Source organism: Harpia harpyja, chromosome 8 (assembly GCF_026419915.1).
Source record: "Harpia harpyja isolate bHarHar1 chromosome 8, bHarHar1 primary haplotype, whole genome shotgun sequence".
NCBI lineage: Eukaryota > Metazoa > Chordata > Aves > Accipitriformes > Accipitridae > Harpia > Harpia harpyja.
This window is the reverse complement of record NC_068947.1, coordinates 13768406-13793563: the sequence shown is the minus strand read 5'-3', so window position 1 is coordinate 13793563 and position 25158 is coordinate 13768406. Positions and strand designations below refer to the sequence as shown.

Genomic DNA, 25158 nt, shown 5'->3' with positions numbered 1-25158 from the left:
CTCATGCCTTAGTGCCCCTCTGCACCCCTACTTGCGTGTTGAGCTGGCAGCTCCTGCATTCATACCTGCTGGTCCCAGCTCCAGTTTCTTTCTGGATCCTCCAAAACTGGGGCAAAACTACAATGCTGAAGTGCCGGGAGTGTTTGTGTTGTACCCTGTTCTTGCTTCAACTCAGTAGATTCTGTTTTGGCATGTAACCTGAACCTGACAGGGAGTGAAATACCTTGGTGTGGCAGCCAGCCTGGAGGTATGGGCCAGTGCAGGTGTGTTTAGCTCCTCCCTTCACACTAAGGTTAAGCTTTCCCCTATAGCTAAATAGCTGTCTTCATATTTTAGGCATCTTGAAATCCCTGTGGCATGCTTTATGGAAAAAAATATGATAAAATATAAATATTTGTTGCAGTACTTCTAGATAAAAAATATTACGAACAAGTTCATCATCAATTGTAATCACAACTGATTACAGCCTACAGAATTAACTACTAGTTTGCAGGTTACTGAGTGCTTGTTTTCTCTAACAGTCAGAAGAAATTCAAAACATGCCAATTGAGCATTAGGATTAGAGAAGACTGGAACAAATTGCTTAATCATAATGACCTGAGCTTTGGAAAATGCAGACTCCTAAAAGAGGTTCAAGCTTTGTAGGAGGCTCTGGTCTTGTATCTTTGCAGTCTGAAACCTCCACACCCCAAACATATACCCAGGCAAATTTGTAGATAGAAAGGATTTACTTTATTCCCTGCCATAGGTAAACCAGCAGATACTGTGGTTCACACATCAGGGGAATAGCCCTGACACTGTGCAGCTACCAATCACCTTCATTGCTGCGGTACCTTTTCCAGAGGCTGTCAGCTAAATGTGGCCATGCAGGTGTTAACTGGAACCTCTAATGAGGAAATGACAATCATAAACCCAGTGCGACAGAATGTGTTTTGTCAAGTTTGGATGTGTCTCACACCTGTAATTTGGATTGGAATCTAAAGTTTCTAAAGAACTCTCAAAATTATTTGGGGGCTGCTTTTCAAAGGGTAGCCAAATCAGAGGTGCTTCTGAAATACTTGGTCAAAACCAAAGGGCAGGATGATGTGAAAATCAGAACTGACATCTTCCTTGTGCATCCAGCTATGTAAGAAATATGAGGTATTTTTAAAATTCTGTGCACGTGGGAGCTTTGTAGGAAAACTGTTTGGTCATAGCAACCGATTTCAGCAAGGCACTGAATTATCTTTAAATCACCTCATTTAACTCTGTAGATTACAGCAAAGACAAAGGAGTAAGTTAATGTTGTGAGAATGCTGGTGGAGAAGATGGGTTAGTAGCTGCATATGCCAAAATGGTGCTACTCTTTACAGGTTTTGCTCTTTGCTGCTCTTTAAGTGGATAACAGATGCCCTACCAAGTATGTCCCAAAATCAAAGACCTGCTGAAATCGGTGAAAGAAATCCCAAGATGGAGTTAATCAGAAAATCATACCTACAGGCTCGATCTCCTTCTGTAGTAGTCACCTAAGACTATTGCTGTGGTCCGTGGGGAGAAACGGACATTCTTCAGAGTTGTTCATCTTATCGAAAGGGGCACATACACATTTGGCCAAATGAATTGTAACCCAAAATACCTATGTTCTCTCCACTGACAAGAGCAGCTAGGCGAGATGCTTAATATGTGCAATATAGACATCTAAATTGAATCTTAACCCCTCTCCCAACCCCAAATGTCTCCAAAGGATGCTGGAAGGCCCAGCATATCTATGAAATAAAGTTTAGGTTGGAAGATTGCAACCCTGTGTTTTTCAGAAGAGAAGTGGCAGTGGGAAAAGTTACAATTGCAATAAAGAATTTGCATTTGGAAACATCTTAAATTCTAGGGCACCATCCATAAATACAGAGTGTCATTTGGAAAACACAGGATCCTTGCTAAATAATCAACAAGCAGTTAATAACTTCTCACAGAAAAGGTAAATATTCTAAAAAGGATGTTTTGAGGCTCTGATAGTACAATGTTTCTCCATTTAATTTAACAGAAAATTATTACAGTGAAGAGAGCAGAAGCACATGGGTCATTGTACTTGCAGTCGTGCTTTCACTTGTTGGTATTATTCTTCTGATCATTATTATTGTGGTTGTTGTACGCTGCTGCTGCCTAAAGAAGAAAGGTAAGTGGACCTTCATAACCGGTCTATACATTAAAAAAATATTTTAAGTTAGATATAAAATCTCCTAGTTATGTCAGCTCTAGTGTAGTGCAAAGACCTGCAAGCAGAAGTGTGAGATCTTGCTGTTTCTTCTATAAATTGGTTCCAAAGTAATCAGTGACCCATTAGTTTTGCCATTCACATTAACTACAAGGGGGTAGTGTTTTTCAGGAGTATGTTAACTTTCAATGACGTTTAGTTCCTATGCTGAGGTTCTTTGTTGAAGTATACCTTCAGTGCTGTGTGCCTAATTTCCAATTTCTGTGTAAGCTGTTCTACAGGGATATTGCACAGTTTTGTAACAGAAGAGAGATGCCCCTGTGGTAGCTGGAACATAGTGTATGCTCCAAGAGGAGCTCTCTAGTAGGTCACATTTTACTTTCCTGCATTTTAAACACATTCCCTTTTTTTTTTCTCTCTCTTCCTCTCCCCCCCCCCCCCCCCCCCCCAGGATCTACGTATCAAAATGAAATAAGGTAAGCTGGATGAGGTGGGATAATTTTTCCTTTTAACTAAACACTTTTGGGCTGCTGCAGGGTGGTGAGAGGGATGTGCCCATTCCCATGCCCCATGGCCCAGCACTCCCAGGATGCTTGGGTGCTGCCTTCTGTGTGACCTTGACCATTTCTGTGCACACAGCAGAGGAGGGGGAGGCAGTGCGCAGGAAAGGGGACTGACCTTAGGGGCGAAAAGCCAGGGCCGCAGCTCGCAGCAGGTTGCGAACTCCATTCCCACAATAAATTAGGTGAAAAGAATCAAAACCCTGCAAAGGCTACCTCTCTGATTCAGCAAGCACAGACATTACAAACTGCAGATAGACTCCTACTGAAGCTGACGGGCAAAGCAAACCCTTAAAAATTGGCTATAGCCCCCGGAGAAGGCAGGGTCGGTGCCCTGCCTGCACCAGGCTGGCTGCCTGCAGCGTGCCGGGCGATTGCCCGCTCCGCCACAGGAGGTCACTGCGAGCCCAGCAGCGCTGCTGGGGCTGCCGCGGCCGGGGGGGGTCCCGGACCTTCCGGCGAGGAGCCTTGCCGCAAGCTAATTGGGATAGATTGGCAGGCAAATTAGACGGCCTCCCCGGCGCTTTTAAGGTTCGTTAGCGTTAGACTGATAAAAATTAAATGAATAAATAAAGCTGCCCCGGTGATGGGTGTCGACACTTAATGAAGTGATTATCTGATGGACTTGAGTACAAAGCTGTTGGTGCATTACTGCATTGAGTTGGAAAATCTTAGAAATCATGAGCTAATGGTTATCAGCGTTAAGATCCTGTTTATTGGCGCCATTGCGGCTGTGACAGCAACGTCAGTGAGGTTATTTGGAGTTATTTTTTCTAAGCTTCTAGGGAGCATTGTAAATTCATACTCTGCCTACGCTTGTGGGGCTTTTAACTCCCCATCTCTTAATGAGTTTACAAAACGTTACCCCGCGTTGCCTTGCACTTCAGTAACACCTAGCTTCATTAACGGCCTCTTGTGGGGAAATTTTGTGAAGGTCTGTTGGCAGATTTCCATTTATAGAGCACTTTATTGATACAAAACAAAATAAGGAAATAGGTAAACACTACTGTGTCCTGAGGAGATGATGGTAATTATGCCATGCCATACCAGTAAAATTCCACGTGATTTCTTAGTTTATGATGCTAAATTGATCATTTTACCAACTGCAGCTATATTAATAGGGCAGGAGTAAATCAGCAGGGAATAGGAGGCCAAAAGCAGGTACAACTTGCATATAGGTTTTGCTATGAATAAAGTCCTACAAAGCCTTTTTGCTTGGATTCTGACTTGGTTCTGCCAAAAGCTTTCCGCAAGGGTCAACCCTATAAGGCAAAATCAATTGAACACACAGGGAGGCATCTGCCCCCGCAGTGAGGACTGGTATGGCCAGGACCGTGTCATTCCCAGGACCCTACCTTGCTTATGCGGGTCTGCACAGTGCTTTCTTTCAGACAGCCTGAACAGGTCCAGAATAGGGCAAAACATTACTATCTTCATGACAGAATGTGTGGTTTTAGATCTGAGTAGTAAAGTTCCTATTTTCCCATTAACTTTAAACATGAGTTGTTGTACTGACTTCATAAATGTTGCTTACACTTTGAAAGTTAAGCAAACGCTTAAGCAAAAACTTAAGCACTGGGATGAGTCCGGGCTCTGTGGCTCAGCTTGGACTTAGAAACTCAGTGTTGACAGTTCTGTAAAGTTTTAGCATGTCTAAACAATGACACTGAAATCACAGGAATTACTTACAATCACATACAGATTTTTAGGTTAGGTGGTTTTTTTCTTGGGGGGGAACCTACCTGCAGTAAAAAGAATGATGATTGTCCAGATTTTGGAAGCTGTGTTGTAGTAGTAGCAACAAAGTGGTGAGACCAAAGATATATTGCTTTGCTTCCCACATTTATTTTTAACTTGGCTGGCTATCTTGCTGTACTTCCCACACGTTTTTGTAGCTGCTTTTGATTTGGCTACTACACTGAGTTTGTTGAGATCTAAGGATCAGATAAAATAGACAGTACAGTATCATGTAACATGTTGAGGTGGTATTCCTAAACAATTGCTCTTGTCTTCTAGAACCATGACAGGTTTCTTAGTGGTATCTAACTTGTTTACCTCCTAAAAAAACCCATGTAGTCATAGCTGACTTGTTAGATTTACGTGTGCATCAGTAATGCTCATCTGAAGATCTATGGGCCTGCAAAGTAATTCTCCCTAAACATATAAAAGTAAATGCAGCAGTTTCCACAAATATTGCTAACCAAGAATATTTCCCCCTTTCCTTACAAATCCCTGGGTTGTCATAGTCCAGCCATCAGTTTGTGCTTGCCACACCAGAAACCTAGGCAAAGATGGACCTGGGACTATCCTGGAGAGGAGTCCATGGTAGTAACAAATGAATAGTAGCATCTCTTCTAGCATAAGAGTTTTGAGTAAAAAGGCAGTCTTTTCTCGCTGTGCAGCTACGCAGGTCACCGTTCTGCAAATTCAGAGATGTGTAACTTTAACCGAGGGATTTCTGTCAACTTCACTCTGGCTACGCTTACTTGTAAAGAAAATTTCAAAATGAAAGATTAACTTTGGAGTGTGCAGACAAATCACTTGGGAGATAATTGTGGTGATGTGAGATAACATGCTTTGTTTTTGCAATTGGGGGGGCTCAAATCACAAAATTTATGAGCTGCCATAAGTGACCTAGCTTGTGTTTCATTATTGGGCCACTGAATATCCTGTAATTCAGAATTAGAGATCAAAATTAATTTCCTACAAAACCTATGATCTGGAACAGAGTCTTCACTCTTTGAAGATTGCTCACTTTATTTTCCTGCTTTCTGATAATGCAGCTGATGGAAACTTTCTAAACAGAATTTCACAGGTAATACTTCTATGGGAAAAGATTTGTACTAGCTAATTACTTGGAAGGTGCAGATATGTTTTGCACCTATTTTTTCAGAAGTAAGACATATAATTTTTTCTCTGTAGCCTACTACCCAAGAATTCGCATATCATAATGAAGTTCTAATGACAGGCCTTTTTGTTCTAGAAAAGTTTCAGCTGAGAAGAAAAAAGATGGTGATTTGGAAAACAGGCAAAGGCATGGTAGCGAAAATCAAGGATACATTCCAGAGGAACCGTGGAACACAGAACAAATCCCAAGTGAGTCTAAGCTGGTGAATCAAATATTGTCAAACTGCTTCTCAACATAGGCATTTTGGACAACATGTCAAGCAATTACATTACAAGATTTCACAATACTTTGTGAAGGACTTGTGCTTGGCCTGAACCTCTTCAGAACATCTTGGATTTTCTAGAGTATGCTCCTTCAAAAGTATTGAGAAAACATCAAAAAGTTCTTTGCAGTTGAATTTAGTTTTAGTCCTGGGTTTGTTTTTTTAAATGCTTTGTTCTTCCAAATATTTTCTGGGGCCAGAGGTGGGAGTACTGGATTCCCATACAATAGTCAATTTAAGCAATATTTTGCAGTTGGTCTGTAAAAACAAAAAAATCCACCACCACCAACAGAAGGGAACAAAAAAAAAAAAAGAAAGAAAGAAAAAAAGGCAGTTAGTGAACTATGATTTTACTGATAAATGACTCAGGCATTATAAATTCTAGTCCTTAAGCACAAAGACTCTTCAACAGCAAATGTAAATCTCCACCAAATCGTTACCCACCACTTGCATTTATAAGCACATTATTATCAAAACGTTTAATCAAACACTTAATGACATAAAATTATTGTGCAGAGTCTATAATCCAGGCATACATCCTTTTCTCTCTAACAAATTGTGAAGAAATAAGTGCAGTGAAAAGATTTCAAGAGCATGTGTTATCGTAAAATGTAGCAGTTATAAAAAATAAAAGGAAAACCTGGACAAGTTGATTCTACTGGATCCTAGATGGGCTCCTTTCATATTTGTTAGTGTGCTGGGTTGACCTTGGCTGGCCACCAAGTGCTCACCAAGCCACTCTATCGCTCCCCCTTCTCAACAAGACAGGAAGAAAATAAGATGGAAAAGCTTGTGGGTCAAGATAAGGATGGGGAGATCACTCACCAGTTACTGTCACAGGCAAAGCAGACTCCACTTGGGGAAGATTAATTTAATTTATTGCCAATTAATAACAGAGTAGGATAGTGAGAAAGAAAAACAAAACTAAAAACATCCACCCTCCCCCCACAAGCAGCGCAGGGGGACGGGGAATGGGGGCTGTGGTCAGTCCATAACACATCATGTCTGCCGCTCGTTCCTCCTCACACTCTTCCCTTGCTCCAGCGTGGGTCCTTCCCACAGGCTGCAGTTCTTCAAGAACTGCTTAAGCATGGGTCCTTTCCTTCAGGAATGGACTGCTCCAGCGTCGGTCCCCCATGTGGTCACAGTTCCTGCCAGGAACCTGCTCCAGTGTGGGCTCTCCACAGGCTGTATCTTCCCTCAGGGCATATACACCTGCTCTGGCGTGGGGTCTTCCCCGGGCTGCAGGTGGACATCTGCTCCGCTGTAGACCTCCCTGGGCTGCAGGGGGACAGCCTGCCTCACCATGGTCTTCCCCATGGGCTGCAGGGGAATCTCTGCTCCAGCGCCTGGAGCATCTCCTCCCCCTCCTTCTTCACTGACCTGGGGGTCTGCAGGGTTGTTTCTCTCATGTATTCTCACTCCTCTTTCCCAGCTCCTGCTGTGCAGCATTTATTACCCTTTCTTAAATATGTTATCACAGAGGTGCCACCAGTGTTGCTGATGGCCTCAGCTTTGGCCAGCAGTAGGACCATCCTGGAGCTGGCTGGAACTGGCTTTGTCCAACATGGGGGCAGCTCCTGGTGTCTTCTCACAGAAGTCACCCCTGCAAGCTTCCCCACCATCACAAAAACCTTGCCATGTTAGCCCAACAAGTTAGCTAGAGTTTGGCTCACAATATTAAATCATATTTAGCTGTATGCCTGAATGGCTTGTGGTTCACGCCATGGTGGACACCGAATAATGGTAATCTTTTATATTCTTGTTACAGGAATTTCCTCTCTTCCCCCAATGTCTTCAAAGTTCACTGTCCCTGCTGCAGATTTACATAACAGTTCTGTACCAAAGGTAATTGTAATGCTGTTATCTTGACCTTTTTTTTCGCACAGTGTGTATCATACTACATCCAAACATAGATTTTGGGTGGACGTAGACATTTATAAGTCAATTACAACTGTAACTGGGTAAGTGGAATGTCCCTTCAGCATTCCTGAATGTTTGATTTATAAGGATAAGTGCCCTGGGTATTAGCCTTGGATTTAGGTTGATTTGAAGGGGGGGGCGGGGAGGTGAGGGAGAAACAACCACTCCTGATATTTGGAAGAAATGTCTAATAAAGCTTTTGTCACATATCTTCCCCTCAGCACTCTGCTACATCTTCCTCCCCACCTCCCAGGCTAAAGTTACGATGTCACAGATTTCCCCTCATAGAATCACAGAATATCTCAAGTTGGAAGGGACCCATAAGGATCACCGAGTCCAACTCCCTGCTCCTTGCAGCACTACCTAAAACTAAACCATATGACTAAGAACATCATCCAGACACTCCTTGAACTCTGACAGGCATTTGTCAGTGTCTGCTCTTTCCTTTCCATTGCTTTTGATATCTTTCCTCCTCCAAATGTCAACTAGGCCTTTCTGCTGGCCATCATGGTAGATAGCCCTGGCTGGGACAGACTTCCCATAGGTAAAGCCAATTGTCTTTTCATCATTCCTGGGATTAAAAAGTCTTGTCATCTCTCTCCACAAGCCCAATTACTACGATTAATTAATCCTTTCAGCCTTGCCAGCCGGAGTAACTCTGGCTTGGCTTTTGAGAATTCACCTCTGTGTATATTATACATTAAACCATTATAATGTGGGCATGCTCTGGGCATGTAATAATTCTGGACAGCTGTTATATAGGTGCCTTTGCCAAAGTGGAGGTCTGCAATGACTTTGTTGTTCTCCCCCTGTTGCCAGGCTGGAGGAGATGTGGATGTAAGGTGGAGGCACTGTTGTAGGTGAGGTTTGGGGTTCCTTTGCAAACAAAATCCAGTGCAGATGATACAGTAAATAAATGTACATTTTCTCTGGATCATTTCTTGATTGTATTTTCCAATTACACTTGCACATTGCAGAAGTTGCTTCAGTCAGGAACTTTACACTGATCTTAGAGACCTTTGGTATCTCAACAGTAAATGACGGAAGGGAAAGCACAGAGCTAACACCCAGTCCACCCTAGAGCTTTGCCCCTTTCCATGTGGCTAACATGTAAAGAAGTAGAGCTCAGTGTTTATTCCTCTACTTGTTCTGTTCTCTGCTACCTCCGTTCTGAAGGGTGGTGCTGGGCTCTCTTAGCTTTTAGCACAACAGCAACATGGATCTTAATTTATGCCATATATTTGTAGAATACATTTAGCACCTCCATGATGGTTTTTGCCAATAATCTCTTGGGAATGTGGCAGTGATGTGGTACCAAGTTCCCTCCTCAACACAGTGATAACTCATTTATTTTTGAAAAGCTGTTTCAACATGTACAATGCAGAAATCTGTCTTGGGATGACATTGCATATAAATCATAGCAGAGTGTGTCTAGTTCTTTTGGCGCACAATGTAATTTAGGAAGTACTCAATCAATGATTAAAACAATGATCAAAACAATAACAGTAAAAATAATAGCAATGATACTGATGTATTTGTGGCTGGTAGTTATTATGTTTGACATTAATTACTTGTCAAACAAAATACTATTAAAGAAAAGCTGAAAAGCATGTACAAAACAGCTGAGGGTTCAGTGTGAATCTATAACCCTGAGCAACAGTTTCAGACAGTGTTCAATACACTTATGAACAGGATTATAAGGCACTGGTTATGTTTACATGCACAAGGCATGAGGCACATTACGGTCTGCTCTGAGAAGAAAGGAGCTTGCGCTGAGGACCTCGTATCCACCCTATACACATTTCAAGGGGAGGCAGTAACTTCAGTTAGCTGTAGCCACTTCCTAGTGACTGGGTGCTCATTAATGGTTGATATGCACTGGTTGTGCACTGGGGTGCCGTTAAGCCATTTGGTGTCATCTGACAGGTATCCAGTTTGGGTGCTCTCAGACAGCTCCACAGTGAGAATGATAGTGTTGTGAGTGGGGACCATCAGGAGACTGGATTCACAAGCATTGGATTCATGATCCCGATTCAAACAAACATAAATGCGGGTGCAGTCCTCCCTGTCAAATACTAGATTAGATGGCCTAGGAGGTCCCTTGCAGCCCAGTGGCTAAGGAAACATTTAAATCCCTCACAGGCACACAGCATAAAGTTGAACTGTTTCTGTTAAACCAGTTGTCCCTGGACAATATTTGGTACAAGTGTGTTATGGTGGCTTCTAGCTGCATCAGTAAATGCACACACATTTTTGAAAAATATCAAGAGATAATCTAGAGGTGGAAATTATTTATAACTGTTTTCCATATGTTGGAGGAATATTTAGCAATCTAAAAATGGTTTGTGAAGACAAACTCTTTCTCAGTTTGAACAGGTCTTCTCAGTATATTGTGATGGTCCCATCTTGTATAAGCAGGAGCTGATAAAGGTTGATGAAGGTTTACCTTAAATTGTGGATTTGCAGTCTGTGATTTAAAGTTATGGCATTACATACAAACATAGTGAAACATTTCCCAGACAAAAAAAGGTTTTTCTTTTACATCCGTAACCTTCCCTGTTAACTACATAACAGAGGTTTTCTGACAAAAAGTGTTACTGGATGCATTCTGATAAAGTTCAATCACCACTGTTGCCAATATATTGCATAATAAACATTGTGGTGCTCTTTCATTTTATTTCTTGTCAAGTAGGAGAAGTCATATGGCAAGCCATTAACTGTTTGCTGATTAGTGCTGAATCAAACCATTTCTTCAGAAACCACCTGCCTTCCTGCCACTGCATTTTCTAAGCACAGAAGGTTGCATTTCTCAGTTGGCTTTCCCTGCCTGGATACAGGAAACATTCCTAAAGGTTTTTAATCTTTATTATTCGGGACTTTCTAATGAGAAATAGGGGCTAAAAACCCAGGAGGAATAGAAGTTATCCAGAGAATTTTTTCCATAGTGAAGGAGGTCATAAAGGGGTGAACTCCAGCAAATTGCCTCTCTCTCCCTGGATAATCAAGAAAAATGAGCAAACGTCCTTGCAGTACTTCTATGGATATCAAGAAGAAGGAGTGAAGAACCTAAGTCCTCCCTCAGGAGCCGGGTGGGAAAGGAACAAGGAGCCCATCTGCTGATGGAAAGAGTCACAGAGACTGAAGACCTAAAGCCTTGTCTCTCTACCTCTGCAAGGTGAAAGAAGTTAAGATTTCTGTGATTGGCTTCCTTGTCACCTTATGGGATCAGGATTAACCACAGCAACAAGGCTAGAAAATAGGTCCATATGGGCAAAGTTTAAACAGAGAGTTTTAAAATTAAAAGAAGCTCATGGATGTGGGAACAAGATGAAAAGCAGGGCAATCGCAGTGAATGAAGATTTTTCAAGTTAGCATTTTGACTAGACAGAGGTGGTCGTACCTGCTGCACAGCCCATTCCTCCCACTCCCAGGAGAAAACTGGATGGAAAGTTTCAGCACAGGTCAGAGGCATTAGGCAGTCTCCCTGCATCTCTGAGGGTATCAGCTTCAAATTTGATTCCTTCTGTTCCATATGTAAAAAGTTACAATTTTAAATTATTTGAGAGATTAAGGGAGACTTTGTATCACAGGTTTTGTTTCCTCAGAAGTCCTTGCCCATGGATCCAACCAGATACAAAGCCTGAAATACCTGGTGGGTCTCACTGTAAAAGGTGACAACAGGAAAATCACTGAGGTCAGCTATTGTCCATTGAAACTCTTTGAATCAGAAAGTAATGCAAAATGTTCACAGAAGATAAATGTTGCCCAGCAATTGCACTGATCAATTCACAACATGAACAAAAGATTTGGCAAATCATCTTAGGGAAAAGTAATACCTCAGCGAAGAAGAAGGGGAAAAAAAAGGTGTGCAAGACATGTAAAAAATGATGAATATTGAACTAAATTATCGAGCTGAGGAAAAAATTACCAGCCACGGGTAGAGGAGGCCAGGAGCATCAGTCAGGGGTGCTGGAAGGTCTTCATTCTGATTACATTAGCCAAGAAAAGGTCAAATGGAGAGTAGAATTACAGGCTTCTGTTTAATTGCATATTTTGTTACTGTCAGCGATGGGAGGAGAGTCATTCTTGCTCCTAGTCCAAGGGCTGAGCTGCAGGCCAAAGGGGCGTTAGGGACCAAGGTCCCATCTCAGGGGCTGTTTCTCATGTCCTGACCCATTGCAGAGCTCCTTCCAAAACCCAAGTGCAATCAGCCCTTACCTTGGCTCTAGCAGATTTTGGGGCAGTCCCACAGATGATTTTGGCTTGAACAAGGGCCATAGGGCCAGTTCTACCAGCTCCTGAGTGCCACCTCCAAGGAACTGCATTTTTTCAAGTCCTACTGGTACAAAAGGAGCTCTGAGGACTCAGCATCCTGCAGGACTGGACAGTCTCCTACACAAGCCTCATAATTAGTCCATTTAATATGCCATAAATGTCTCTATGATAAATCAGAAGACCATTTCATAAGAGGGAGTGAGTGCTCATTTATAGTGGGCCAGATTCCTCTCTGGTGTAATTCAGCTGACTTCAGCACAGCTACAGTATGCTTATACTTGCCACCACAGCCACACTCTTCCTCTCCAATCCAGAGTGAGTCATGGCTCCGTTAATGGGGAAGGATCTATTTTTCTTCTTAACTACTCCAAATGACACTATAAACTGGAAACATTATTTAGTTGTGGTTGTGGTTTTATACTGGGAAGGAAATGAATGATGAATTGTAGCTCCATTTATTGCACTGTATATAACTGCTCTGACTGAGGATTGTTTGAAAAGAAAAATTAAGCTATCAAAATCAAATTAAAAGGTCAATAAAATAGAAATATAAACCAATGACAGAAAATAATTTTACCCCTACTGGTGAAATGTGCTATAGAGTATGTCATGTTATGATATTCATTGGTCAGCATATCTTGATTAAGAGAGTAATAAATATTGATGATACAGATATAGAAAAGGCAGGTGCAGTTTATAGTGTAATTTTCCCAAGCGTCTGTGGAAGAAGGGGAGGAGTGAAGTTATGTGGGCGGGATTAACTCACAAAGAAATGAGAAGGAATTTCCAGGCTGTATGTCTATTGATGGACAGGGAAATGTGCTGAGTGCAGGACAAGTTGATGGAACTGGTTTGCTATTTGAAACAATAGTGTATCTGAATTATTTTGAGGGTATCCAGAACTTTGGGGCGGGTGTTTTCCTGTAAATGAAGTGAATTTGCAATAAGAATTAAAAACTGAGGGCAGGGGGAAAAATAACCTTCAGAAACGGAAAGCTGTGCTTCCCTGATTTTTTGTTCTAACAGTTAGCCAAATGTGTGATGCACACAGACACATTTGGAAGTACTCCTACCACATTAATTTCAGCAATTTGTTCTAATGCAGTTAGACTTGGATTTTTTTGGCTGGCTAATAGCAGGCAAAGCCTTCAGTTTATCACACATTTCCACAGCGTCAGTGTCTGAGGAGCTGCCATCTGTCAAATCAGTTTAAAGATCAGAGCCCTGTTTCATAATGCCAGATGTGTGTTCATCATTCATATCGCTGATGTCATATGGGTTGCAGAAATGACTACAACATGCTTGTAATAGCAAAGTCCTTCTTTCATTGACTGAAGATCGGTATTCAAAACATCACTGAAGGATTCAACCCTGAAATCAGCTGATACACACACTCATTTCGCCTTCTGATTCATCCATGTATTGCTAGCTCTCTTTTTGTCTGGCTGAAGAGCTGGGAGAGTTGGAAAGGTTTGGGCATCTCTTTCCCCAACCAAACCAACAAATTATGCAAAGCTTTTCCCAGTATAATATTCTCTTTATAGTAATCCCTATAAAAAGGCATCCAGGGCAGATAAGTCAACAGGCAGGCTTTGAAACATGTGACTGTCAAATATCTATTGTTAACTGGATGCCAAGCTGACAGTACAAAGGGATTTCAAATTATGTAAAAGAAATGCTGATGATATTGCATCCTTACTGATAGAGGGGACTTAGAAACTCACTCCTGTAATGCTGGGCTGTGCAGTGAACCACTAGAGCTGTCTTTTTTCCCTTCGATGTGTAGGATGTAATGAATGATGAAACCGTTTTTTCTCAGACTAGGGCTGACAGGACTAGTAGAGCACTGAATTAATCTGAAGAAGAAACAACTTTGAAATCAAAACCAAGCAGAGGCTCTAGCTGCTGTAGGCTATCAGGGTCTAAATATGAAATGGTTGTTGTGGTCCTACTCCTCTGCATTTTGTATTTGTAATGTGTTGTACGAGATCTTCCACAGAATCAGAAAATGAGTTTTAGGTCACTGACCAGCAGACAGCAGCCTCCATTTCAGTGAAGTTATATCCAGGGAACTGCAACATTAGTGAGGCTGTGCTACTTCAGAGAAAGCTCCACAGAAAATGGGCCAGTACACAGCGTGAGTTGATTGAAATTCATGAAATTATTCATTAATTGATATCAGAGCACAGTGAGAGTAAAATACAAATAACCCAGGACATTTGCTCTAAAGCAAATGACTATGAAAGGTGCAGCTGGGCAGAGGCGAGCCATCATGGGCACAGTCCCCACCCCAGGAGCAAACTTGCTGCTCAGTTCCTCCTTTGGTGGTGAGGAGAAATGGCATGACAAGACAGGGGCTGGATGGCTCATGCTTGCAGATGAGGTTTTTAAAGCAAAAGAGGCATGCTTGGGTTACATTTTCCCCAGTGCTGTCAAGGAAGAATCCAGCTCGTGCAAGTCCTCTGACTCCCCCCTATTCAAAATCACATGCAAACCAAAATCTTCTGTACTATTGCCAACTAATGGCCATAAACACTGCCTCTTTCAACAACATTACTTGATGAACTTTCTGATTAATATCTTTTTTCCTTTAGTAAATCTGGGTGTAATACAGTATTTTTGTGCAACACGTTCTGGGAAGTATTCCCACTCCAGTATTTTGCTAAACATGGCATTCAAATGATGACATATTTCAGGAAGTTTCAGAGACAGTGTTCAATGAGGTGCTTTTGGACCCCCTCTGAAGTTTTCTGGTTACTCAGTATGCTAACTAGTTCAGTATACTTTATATTCAAAGGACGGTCCACAGTATCTGAGAATACTTGCTTTCCACAAACATAACACTTGCCTTCAGCTTTTTTCAGATGTTTTTTTTTCCATTCTACTTGTAAATTTGTTATTTTGGGGGGGAGCAGTAGTAGAGAGCTTCTCAAAACTCCTGTCCTAGTAAGAAAGCCTGCCATAACAGACCTGTAATTGATCAATCAGGAAATACCTAATAACTGTTCTGCCATAAATAGAGCAAATCTCATCTATATTAGTCTCCAGCATAACACAGACCAGAGGAAACTTCTGATGTGCTGTAGAAATGAATGAGTGATGTCTCTGTTGAGCACCAATAAAGGTCTTTGGGCTGAACTGCAAGGAATTAAGTGCAGCAGAGAGATCTTGGAAAAGGTCTCTTAAGCAGAGACAGGCAATCCTGTTACTTCCCAGAGCGCCTCTCCTCTCTGCAGAAATAAACAGTAAAGAAGGGTAAATTTAGAAAACAGCAGTATGTTCTAGCAACAAAAAAAAAAGGGGGGGGGCACGGGAAGAGAGTTGTGTGTAAAACAGAAGGCAGCTGTCTTGTGAAATGTTTCTAGGATAGTTATATTTATCCCATGGTTTTTCTTGAGGTGCTGGGACTCATTAAATACCAGAGACATGTTGTCCACATTTGTTATCTAACATTTTCTTCTATGGCTTACTCAATAATGTATATGTACCAATGCATTATTTAAGATGTTTAATACTGGAAGAATACCAAGGCAATACAGACTGTATATGACTAATGTTCCAGAAACAAACCACAAGAAGATTGGTCCATAGTTAGGAACCAGCTTTGGCTTGATAAAAAATTCCACTGGGAAGAACAGTGACATTTCCATTAATTTCCAAGGGCCTGAGACCCTGTGGCAGGGAATTTGCAAGGAACAGTAGCCAGCAGATAGCATCTACCTGGAGGTAGATAAAACCAACACAGGGGCTGGCTGCAGCAAACCATTCAACTGTAGTGTTTCATTTAGGAATCTCTGTGAAGAGGCATGTTTATAACTTCAGAAGAAATTTTCATTCCTTAGAGCTACTTTGTAATTATCTATGTGAGGTCTCACTACCATATGTAAATATCCAAAGTGTATGTTTCTTGGATGCATTTGAGAATGAATTTTTCTTTGTCTTTTCCTCTGCAATGATATTTTGTAAAAGTGCGTAAGTAATTAGGACTGGAAATCCACTGCACTGATTTCAAATGAGGATAGAGGTTTCAAAACTGCTGTGCATTTGCCCTGCACTGATCCCACTGGGGTCAGTTTGAAAACAGGCTGCAGTTGGTGGAAGTGGAATCATGCCAGTCATGGGAACTTTAAAAAAAAGCCTGCTTTGAATAAACACTGAGATGTTGAGAGTGGTCTTTCAGATACATGAAATACTGCCATGCTTATTGTAGTAATTTCTAATGTATTATTTGGAAAACAATATGTCAGATATTAAGTTTTTCTTACAGTTTAACAGGTAGTTTCTTTAAGAGAACCAGAGGAGAAACGCCCAACATTGTGTTTTGCTTAAAAGAATACAGACTGCAGAGTCCACAAGAAGTTCTCAGGTAGCATAAGACCAGTTAATGAATTCCCAGAACTGCCATCAGTGTGTTGGATGTGAAGGTTTTTTTTGTTCTGCTGTTCATCCTTTCCTTTGTATTTAGATTTTGAGTGGGTTGCTGATGATAGATTGCATTTTGGTATGATGCTTTGGGGTGAGGGTTTGGCAGGTAAACTCCTGAGGACCTTTGCGGGACTGCTTTTCTAGGATTTCTTTTAGTTCTATAACTGCTTTTATTCTCCCATAGGTGCGACCTCAAAGACGTATCGATTATCTGATCAGCCCAAAGAAAATTAGAAATGTGACACTTGTTTAGGATGTACTTCTCCAGGAAATTTCTCTATCAGTTGCATTTTGCACATTTGGATGGCTTCCTGCAACACAGAAAGGTTAACACCAGTTCTCTCAGTTTAAGCTATAAGTTATTTTTCTTTTTTCCCCTCATGTAATGAAATAAAATTGCAACCTTTATAATGTAGCATATGATATCTCAGCAAAATAATGGACATAAATGACAGCCTTAACTTGAGAGACAATGAATCTGATGTGACTTTACAAGAACAAGAATCCATGCTTTGGATCCCAAGGGAATCAGCAAAACTCCTATCAGACAGAAATGTTAGGTTATCCACAGCAAGATCAGGGACTGGAACTGCAAGAGATATATTAGTTCAGAAGAACGGGTTAATAATAATAATGGTTAATACAATATCTACTGCTTTTTTAATGTACTTTATGTACAGCTGATCATCTTGGGCTTATAGATCAACAATATATTTTAATTTCTGTTCTGTAATAAAACCAAGGGAAGTTTTCATGAGGGCTGTTTCAAAATTTCTAACAAAACTAATTAATTAATTTGTTTCATTTCAATACATTTTTTTGTTAAAGCTATTTGTATTAAATCTGATGTTCCAGTTTTAAATAAAAAACAATCAATCACCCGCATGCCAAAAAAATCCTATTTTGATTGAAATGCAAAAATCTTAAGCTGAAAAATGTGGATTTGAAACTCCTGACATTTAGAGTTGTTGCTTGAATGCTTTATGTCTCTGTTCTACTTGTGGGCCATGTTTGGCAGCCAAATGACTTGGGTCACAGCACAGGGTGGCTGCTGGCATTCATGCTGGGCCCTGTCATTTCATCAGGGATAGAGTTGATAATGACCATGGGAAATGCACTTTAGGTAGGCAGCCTTGTCAGTAGAGCAGATCTGGCATATGGACCCTGTATGTACATTCCCAATCTAAAAATTATGATTTCTAGCTGAAATGTTTTGTCTGAAGTTTTGTATTTCATAATAAAAAGTTCAAGCTTATTAGTTTTTTACAAAAAGGCAAACGTCATCCAGAAAAAACAAGTTATTTTCAGTGTACTTATCTTTCTACCCACTCAAAGCATTCTGAATTATTCAGTGTTTTGCATGTTAATCTTTTGTATGAACCAATGCAGGTGCTCTTTAAGTGCTGAAAGAAGCCACCACATAGAATTACTTACAGTGATAATCTGTGCAACAAAAATAAGAAATTTGAAACCTGATCTCAGGAAAAAGTTGTTTTGCATGTTTAGCATTTGGCATCTCATTAAATTGTGACAGATTTTTGCACTGCTAGTTGTATTTTCAGTCAGTCTGTCAGAACAAGTGCTGAGACCAATTCACGGTCTGCCATGTGCCATTGTATACAAAGCTGTTTCAAATTCTGACCATCTTTCTGTCTTGTTTGGTTAAGGAAGAGCTTTGAAATGCATTCCCATCGAATGCAATTGTACCAACAGCATGGTATGTAAATAGCTATAGTGTTATACAGAGAAAATATAAGCAATTTACATTGTGGAATAGCTGGGTTTTTTCCTCAAAATAACCATGCACTGAAAGAAATATCTACCTTATTCTGATACAAGTATTGCTATTGCTGACATCTCCCCGTTGCTACTGTAGCTTAAAGCAACCTAAACACAAGCAAAAATCCTCTTTATTAGAGGAATGTCCATTGCATGAGAGAGAGAGGCCCAGGGTAACACCAGCCTGTGAGTCGGGTATAAAAACCATGGACCTTTGGCTTTCTGTGCACGTGCATGGTTAGCAAGCCTTCTGGTTGTCAGAAAAGTAATCCTGCAGTACAAAAATGAAAACTGCATGGAGGCAGTAGTTTCCCAGCAAAAAAAGTTGATTCGTTAGAATGTATTTTGAAAAGGAATCAAACTATACTGTGTTGTTTATCTCAAAGCCCTTGATTTCAAGCTTAGCTTTGATATTATTTGGTATCATACTAAAGCAGTCAACCTAGAACTGAAGAAAACCTTTTCTCCAATTAATCTATATCCTTCCACATTAATCAAAAACATTGTTGTGTTGAGGCCATGGGCAAGAGGACACATGCTCTGAGCCAAAAGACAGGCTCCTGTGTCAGCAGTCTGGTGCGTTCCATGCTGGGGAGTCCTCACTGAGATTTCCACGTGGTGCTACCTGGTGCTTGAGGCTCTTCAGAGGACACCAGCAGTGCTTCCCAAATTGGTTTTCAGGCTGTGGCTGGACACGAGCACCTCCCAGCACTCCTGCTGAATGAACGGGCTGATGTGAGACCCCTAATCTGGGAAGGGTGTGGGAGCCCCCCTTTCCTGCTGACAGCTCCAAGCTGTTGCAGTCAGACATCAGGGGAGTGCAGCCAGGTCACCCTCCAGCTGTGCATCTTGCCTGGGAGCTGGAAAGTGCTCCAGCGTGCCACGCTTACCCGGGGGACCACTTGCCAGCAGATGATTGCCAGCGGACAACACACAGCAGCAATAGGAATTACACCCCACTGACTGCACATCCTACTGGCTCCAGCAAACGAAGGGTTTTCACACAAATAGGTGCCACAACCATGGAAACGTGCACATTAACCAGAGTCTGGAGCTATTTTCCTTCCTGCCAGCTACAAGAATGCATCCCACACAGCTATGGTATACTCTTAACAGCATTAGCAAAAGGTTAAAAATTCTTATGGTGTCCTTGAAATTTATAGTTAAGGGCATTTTTAAGCTTCCAGATTTGTTTTCTTCAGGTATGTTATACAGCCTGTATATAATTTCCAGTACTAGCTGTTACTTATGTTTGCACATAGAGCTCCACAAACAACAATACATAAAATACAGAGACAATTTTTAGCACACAGGGAATATAAAATATGCAGGCACTTTCAGAAGACACAGTATACTAAAAATATTGAATTTCAGGCACTTTATGGAGACACCAATCTTTTGTACACATCCATATTGATTTATAATTATGACTTGAGGGACATTTTAGTAATCTAGAAGTATTTAGTTTCTTGCTACTCACAGAATGTGCACAGTCTGATAGTATAAAACCCTTCCACGTTTCTTTACAAAACATTCTGATTTGAATTCCATACATGTATGTGTGGGCAAAAATGCATTGGAGATAAACAGTATTTCATTCTACAGTAAGGTTTCCCAAAGTTGTCTCACCAGTTGGTTTTATTTTTTTATTTCACAGAAAAATTCAGGTTACCTTTAATACAAAGCCATTTAAAAATAACACTGGCTTCATGTGGAGGTTTCTTTTTACAATAAAAAAGCACCTCAGGTTTGTGTGGGCTGAGCAGAATTATCATTTTTTATTACCCTTCCCTCTCCACCCAAATAGACCTTACCTGCCTAAAATGGGGCCCACCCCCAACTCTCCCTCCCTGAATTTCTCTAAATCTCACACCTACATTCCCAGAAATACAATAAAATTAATCCAGTGGCCTCATGGAAATTGCGTAAGTAAAATTAAGCAATCAGTATAGACCAAAATTGTCTGATGTGGTCAAGCTATAATAAAAAATAACGCCCTAGCTGCCAATAGGAGAATACTGCTCCCAAAACACCTTTGTCATCTTAGTACTCTTTTTCCGAACAACCTCCAAAAACCCTTCTAAAGATGAGGTTGAGAATTGAAATTCATAAAGCCACTTGATACGGAGGAGCATGCTCTCAGTAGATGCGACTTTTATGATTAGATTCTCCTCCTACTCACCACGATCGACTCTTGTTCCCCAGGCTATAAACTACCTGTCTCTTCTTCCCCCTAGGTGACAAGCAGCTTCATTTAACTTTAACTTTCTGTCTCACTTTCCTCTCTCTTTACCACCCTTTCTTCTCCACAGCTACCAAATACCTTTTCTTTAAACAAAGGCCTAATTGATACATACCTAATTAACATCTGAGCATTTGTTCTCAGCTTGTATCGAGCCCTGAAAATTGCTGCTTCTGTTTCAGACCTGAATAAGGGCTTGCATATCTGAAAGTTTGCCTAATATTTCCAGCAATACCAGCTGATACAATAAAACATACTACCTCTACCTGGAAACTTTCTCCGGCCTATGCACACACACTGATGGCTGTGTATTTCCATCATCCCACCCACTGGGACTCCAGGAGGACACTATGCAAATCTCAACTGACCTTCCTGAACTGCTGTTGGGAAAAACTGGAGAAAGAAAGAGAAGCCAAGCCTGGTCCACACTAACATGTCTGCACCAAACCTCCTCAGCCAGTAGAAAAGTTAGTCGTGTTGTTGTGAAGGTAGGATTTGAGAGGAGCGCTCTGCATTGCTGCAGTCTGTAGCTCTGAATGAGGTTCCTGCCCTTCTGCCCTGGGGAATTGAGTTTTCTCTTACCCATTCCTCACTGCTCTCTGTTCTTTGGGAGGTGCAGGTTGGTAACAACTCCTTTACATTATCCTAGAAATCATGGATTATTTATGCTAGATTAGCACAGATAGTTATTTAAATGAATATGGATATTTGCTGGCTCAGAGGAATATTGCAATAGGCTATTCCTTTTCAGCTCAGAGAATTAATGTCTGGGAGCTTCCAGTGTCATTTGGCATTAGCTCTCATAGCAGAACTCACGTCACACAGATGTTATTTATATTGTTTATTTTCTACTGTGGTATGATCACTCCCTCAAATGAGGCTTACACTAATTGTTTTGGTTTTTTTTTTAAATCATGTTCCAGCAAAACCCTCTGTTTGTTTTTGTTTTGGGGAAAGAATGCCAAAATCCAGGGAAAACAATACTGAGATGTTTTTATTAGAGAAGCCAACCAGATCCATCTCAGCTCTGCTTCCAACTCATTAGCTTCCCATCACAAAAAGCCCAGGGGCTGCTCTGACCTTGGAATGGCTCATCTCTGCTATTGATCCCCTTAGTCCCAATGACTTTCCAGTCAGATACTGATGCTGTGGTCTCAGCTCTGCTCGCTTGCACCATGTGTTCATGCACCCTGGGTCTCTTTGCTGCAAACACCAGTGTTGCTACCACCCGTTTTAGGCCTGCTGTGAAAGGACAAAGGGAGACCCGTGGGTCAGACCTCCTGCCCCATGGCTGACAGTCTTTCAGAGATAGTGGCAGACTGTATTTTTCTTTCCCAGCAGAGTAAGGATTCACAAGGTGCTACAAGCTGCCAGATGCTTGTCTGTCTTCAGAGACACAGAGTTGCATTTAGATGTTACCCTACTGTCCTTCCAAAGGACAGGCAACGAATCCCCCTTGATGAGGCAATACATTTATTTGGTTTTACTACAGAGCCATACAATTTGTTAAAAAGAACACTATGCCATTTAGGTTTGTCTCAGCACTTCTCTTGCATGTTGCAGCACCTATGCAGAAGCCAGTAATCTTCATGATGATTGCTGGTCCACACCGAAAGAGTGGTGGGGCAGCAATTCCTGCTTGAAAGTTAGCCTTATGTACTCTGGACTGCATTATTTTTTGGTGTAGAGCAGTTAGACACACTCAAACCATGCAAAACAGAGACTGTTTAAAATACAAGAAAATTTAGCAGCCATTTTTGTGGAGATCTGTGTCTTGGAAATTTGCAAGGCTGTTCCCTGACCCTCTAAAGACATCTACATTAAGATCTACATTATCAGCCAAGCCCTTTGATGCTGCCGGTGAGGAGGCAGTACCTCAGCCTGAGCTCAGAAAAGACTTTAAATTTGATCACTGCTTCATAGTCTCCATTTGCAAAATAAACAACTCAAAGAGGACAGAGAGATGCAGTGTCTATGCCGAGCCATCAAAATTCATTGCGGAGGCATCCAAGCTGGCAGAGGAACAGTTACTTTCCCCTACTGCTTTTATCCATTGCCAGAGCAGGGGACAATCACAGAAGAGTGACAAGGATGGGACTGCTGATCACCAGGAGTCCTCACACTTGGTGACGGGGCAGTGTGCCAATCCCCGAGTGGATGGAGCAATATACTTTGAACAATAGCTGTAACTGCAAAACAGGTTAAAATAAAATTAATCCTTTTTCCCCTAAAATTATATAAGATGGTTACATCATGGATTCTGTCATACTGGGGCTATAGCTGAATTGTGCAATGCTTTAAAGCACGAGGCAAGGTTTTACTACGGCACTGTGCTCCTGTGGCACAGTGTCATAGTGTTTTGGTGAAGAAACATGACCTGAGTATAATCTACTGAAATATCAGCAATATGAACATAAGACCTAATTATTGACTAACTTTCACCTTAAGATCCTGAAAATAATTGTGACTTTCTATATTGTATTGTGCAACCAAATTTGAGGAAATTTTATAACTTTGTATCAATTCACAAGCCAAGATTCTGTTCCCTTTGTTCATGCAAAATCTTTGCTGATTTCAGTGGGGTAAGTCTATTTTAAAATTAAAAGACCTTTCTTACTTGGTAAGACTGTCCAGAGTTACAAATAAATATATTCCTTCCAAGGCTTCCTTATTTTACTTTTTTTCCCCCAACATACAAAGATTAGCTGTGTGTATTAAATGTGTTTACAAGATGCATGTACTAAAGCAGATGGAACATTGGGAGGTGCAAGGGCTGGAAAGTGCAAGGTAAAGGAGGAGGAGGCTGTGGTAGCACACATGTATTTCCACTGCTCTGAGCTGATACTTAATAGCTGAGGTCTTGGGAGATCTAATGAAATGACTTAGCTTTCATATGCAATTTTGATAGCATTTATAAGAAGCTTGTCAGGGCCCTGAGTATGCCAACAGCCTCCGTAGCCATCTCTCTGTAGTCATAGAATCATAGAATCATAGAATCATTTCGGTTGGAAAAGACCTTCAAGATCATCGAGTCCAACCATTAACCAGCCCCCTAAACCATGCCCTGGAGTACCCTGTCCACTCGCTTTTTGAATACCTCCAGGGATGGTGAATCAACCACTTCCCTGGGCAGCCCATTCCGATGTTTGACAACCCTCTCAGCAAAAAAATTTTTCCTAATATCTAACCTAAATCTCCCTTGCCTCAACTTGAGGCCATTTCCTCTTGTCCTATCTCCAGACACCTGACAGAAGAGACCAACACCCACCTCACTACAACCCCCTTTCAGGTAGTTGTAGAGAGCGATAAGGTCTCCCCTCAGCCTCCTCTTTTCTAGACTGAACAACCCCAGATCCCTCAGCCGCTCCTCATAAGACTTGTGCTCCAGGCCCCTCACCAACTTGGTTGCCCTTCTCTGGACACGCTCCAGCAGCTCAATGTCTTTCCTGTAGTGAGGGGCCCAAAACTGAACACAGCACTCGAGGTGCGGCCTCACCAGTGCCGAGTACAGGGGAACAAACCTCTGCTGCAGCCTCTTCCACCCCACACATCCAAGGGTTTAATTGCCTGTGTCTGAGGTCTGCTCTAATATGGTGATGCTGCATAACCTTCCATCACACTTGTGTGAAAACAGCTAAGCTGTCAGAAAGAGCAGTGAGAACCCTCATCCGGGGCCTCTGCCCATGCACCCTGTGCTCCCTGGCTCGGGAGCTCCGTCACCCAGCCCCTGCCCCTCACTGGCCCTGCCCCGGCTTCACTCGCTGCCTGGACCTTGAACCTGCCTGCCACTACGGACCTGTGCGGTCACCTGGGCTTTTGGCTGACCTGGTGACGGTCACTGGAGCTGCTCTGCTCTTTTCCCCTCACGGGGCTGTGCCCCTCACCACGAGGACCCGGCCCCTGCTTGCCCCCCTGTCCCCGGCAGCGTGCCTGCCTGGTGGGGCAGCCCCACACTGCTGCTGCTGACACCGTGTGCTGCTGCCGGCCCCTTTCCGAGCTGCCTAGAAGCTGTAGGGCTTCCTCAGGTTGTAAGAAAGATAATGTTGAGGGCAGATTTAAAAGTTGTTTTTACAGACAGCACAAACTAAGCAGCTAGTACACTTTCTGCAGTTTCCCGCTGGTTGCACGTTACAACAAGGAGCCCCTGTCCACCCATTTAGGAGCAGAGTTACTTCCAGATTTAAGTGCAATCCTGCCACGAGGCAGTGAGGCACCGCATCTCCCTCAGGTGGCCCTGCTGCAGGGGCTCTTTCTGTAACAACCCCAGCACTGCTGCTGCCCTACATCACTCCCAGGACACAGGTGCGAGCATCCTTTACCCAAACGGAGAAGCCAGGCAGCCGCTCACTTTGCCACATAACATGGGAGCACAAATAGTCTACCAAGCGGTCGTACAAGGAAGGGGGAGACAAGCCATTTGTCTTTATTAATCTGTGCTCACTGAGCAACCTGTGCATATCAGTACAGGAAGGCCAGAGCCACTCACTCCTGTCGCACCGTGGTACTGCGCCTAAGCAGGTGCCTAAAGAAAATTGCTTCTGTGTCCAGCAAACTTTCAGTGCAATTGCTTTCCTGCTGAGTAGCTGCGACAAA

General features: G+C 42.1%; 1 protein-coding gene across 1 annotated transcript in view; it reads left to right on the top strand.

The window, feature by feature from the left end:
* IGSF5 (immunoglobulin superfamily member 5) overlaps nucleotides 1-17500 on the top strand; it is a 33509-nt gene extending 16009 nt beyond the window's left edge. The window contains exons 5-9 of the mRNA XM_052795104.1: nucleotides 2021-2152; nucleotides 2643-2667; nucleotides 5735-5847; nucleotides 7693-7769; nucleotides 16729-17500. Coding sequence (XP_052651064.1) covers nucleotides 2021-2152; nucleotides 2643-2667; nucleotides 5735-5847; nucleotides 7693-7769; nucleotides 16729-16797 — 416 coding nt within the window. The 3' untranslated portion in view covers nucleotides 16798-17500. The remainder of the gene's footprint in view (nucleotides 1-2020; nucleotides 2153-2642; nucleotides 2668-5734; nucleotides 5848-7692; nucleotides 7770-16728) is intronic.
* The last annotated feature ends 7658 nt before the right edge of the window (nucleotides 17501-25158 follow it).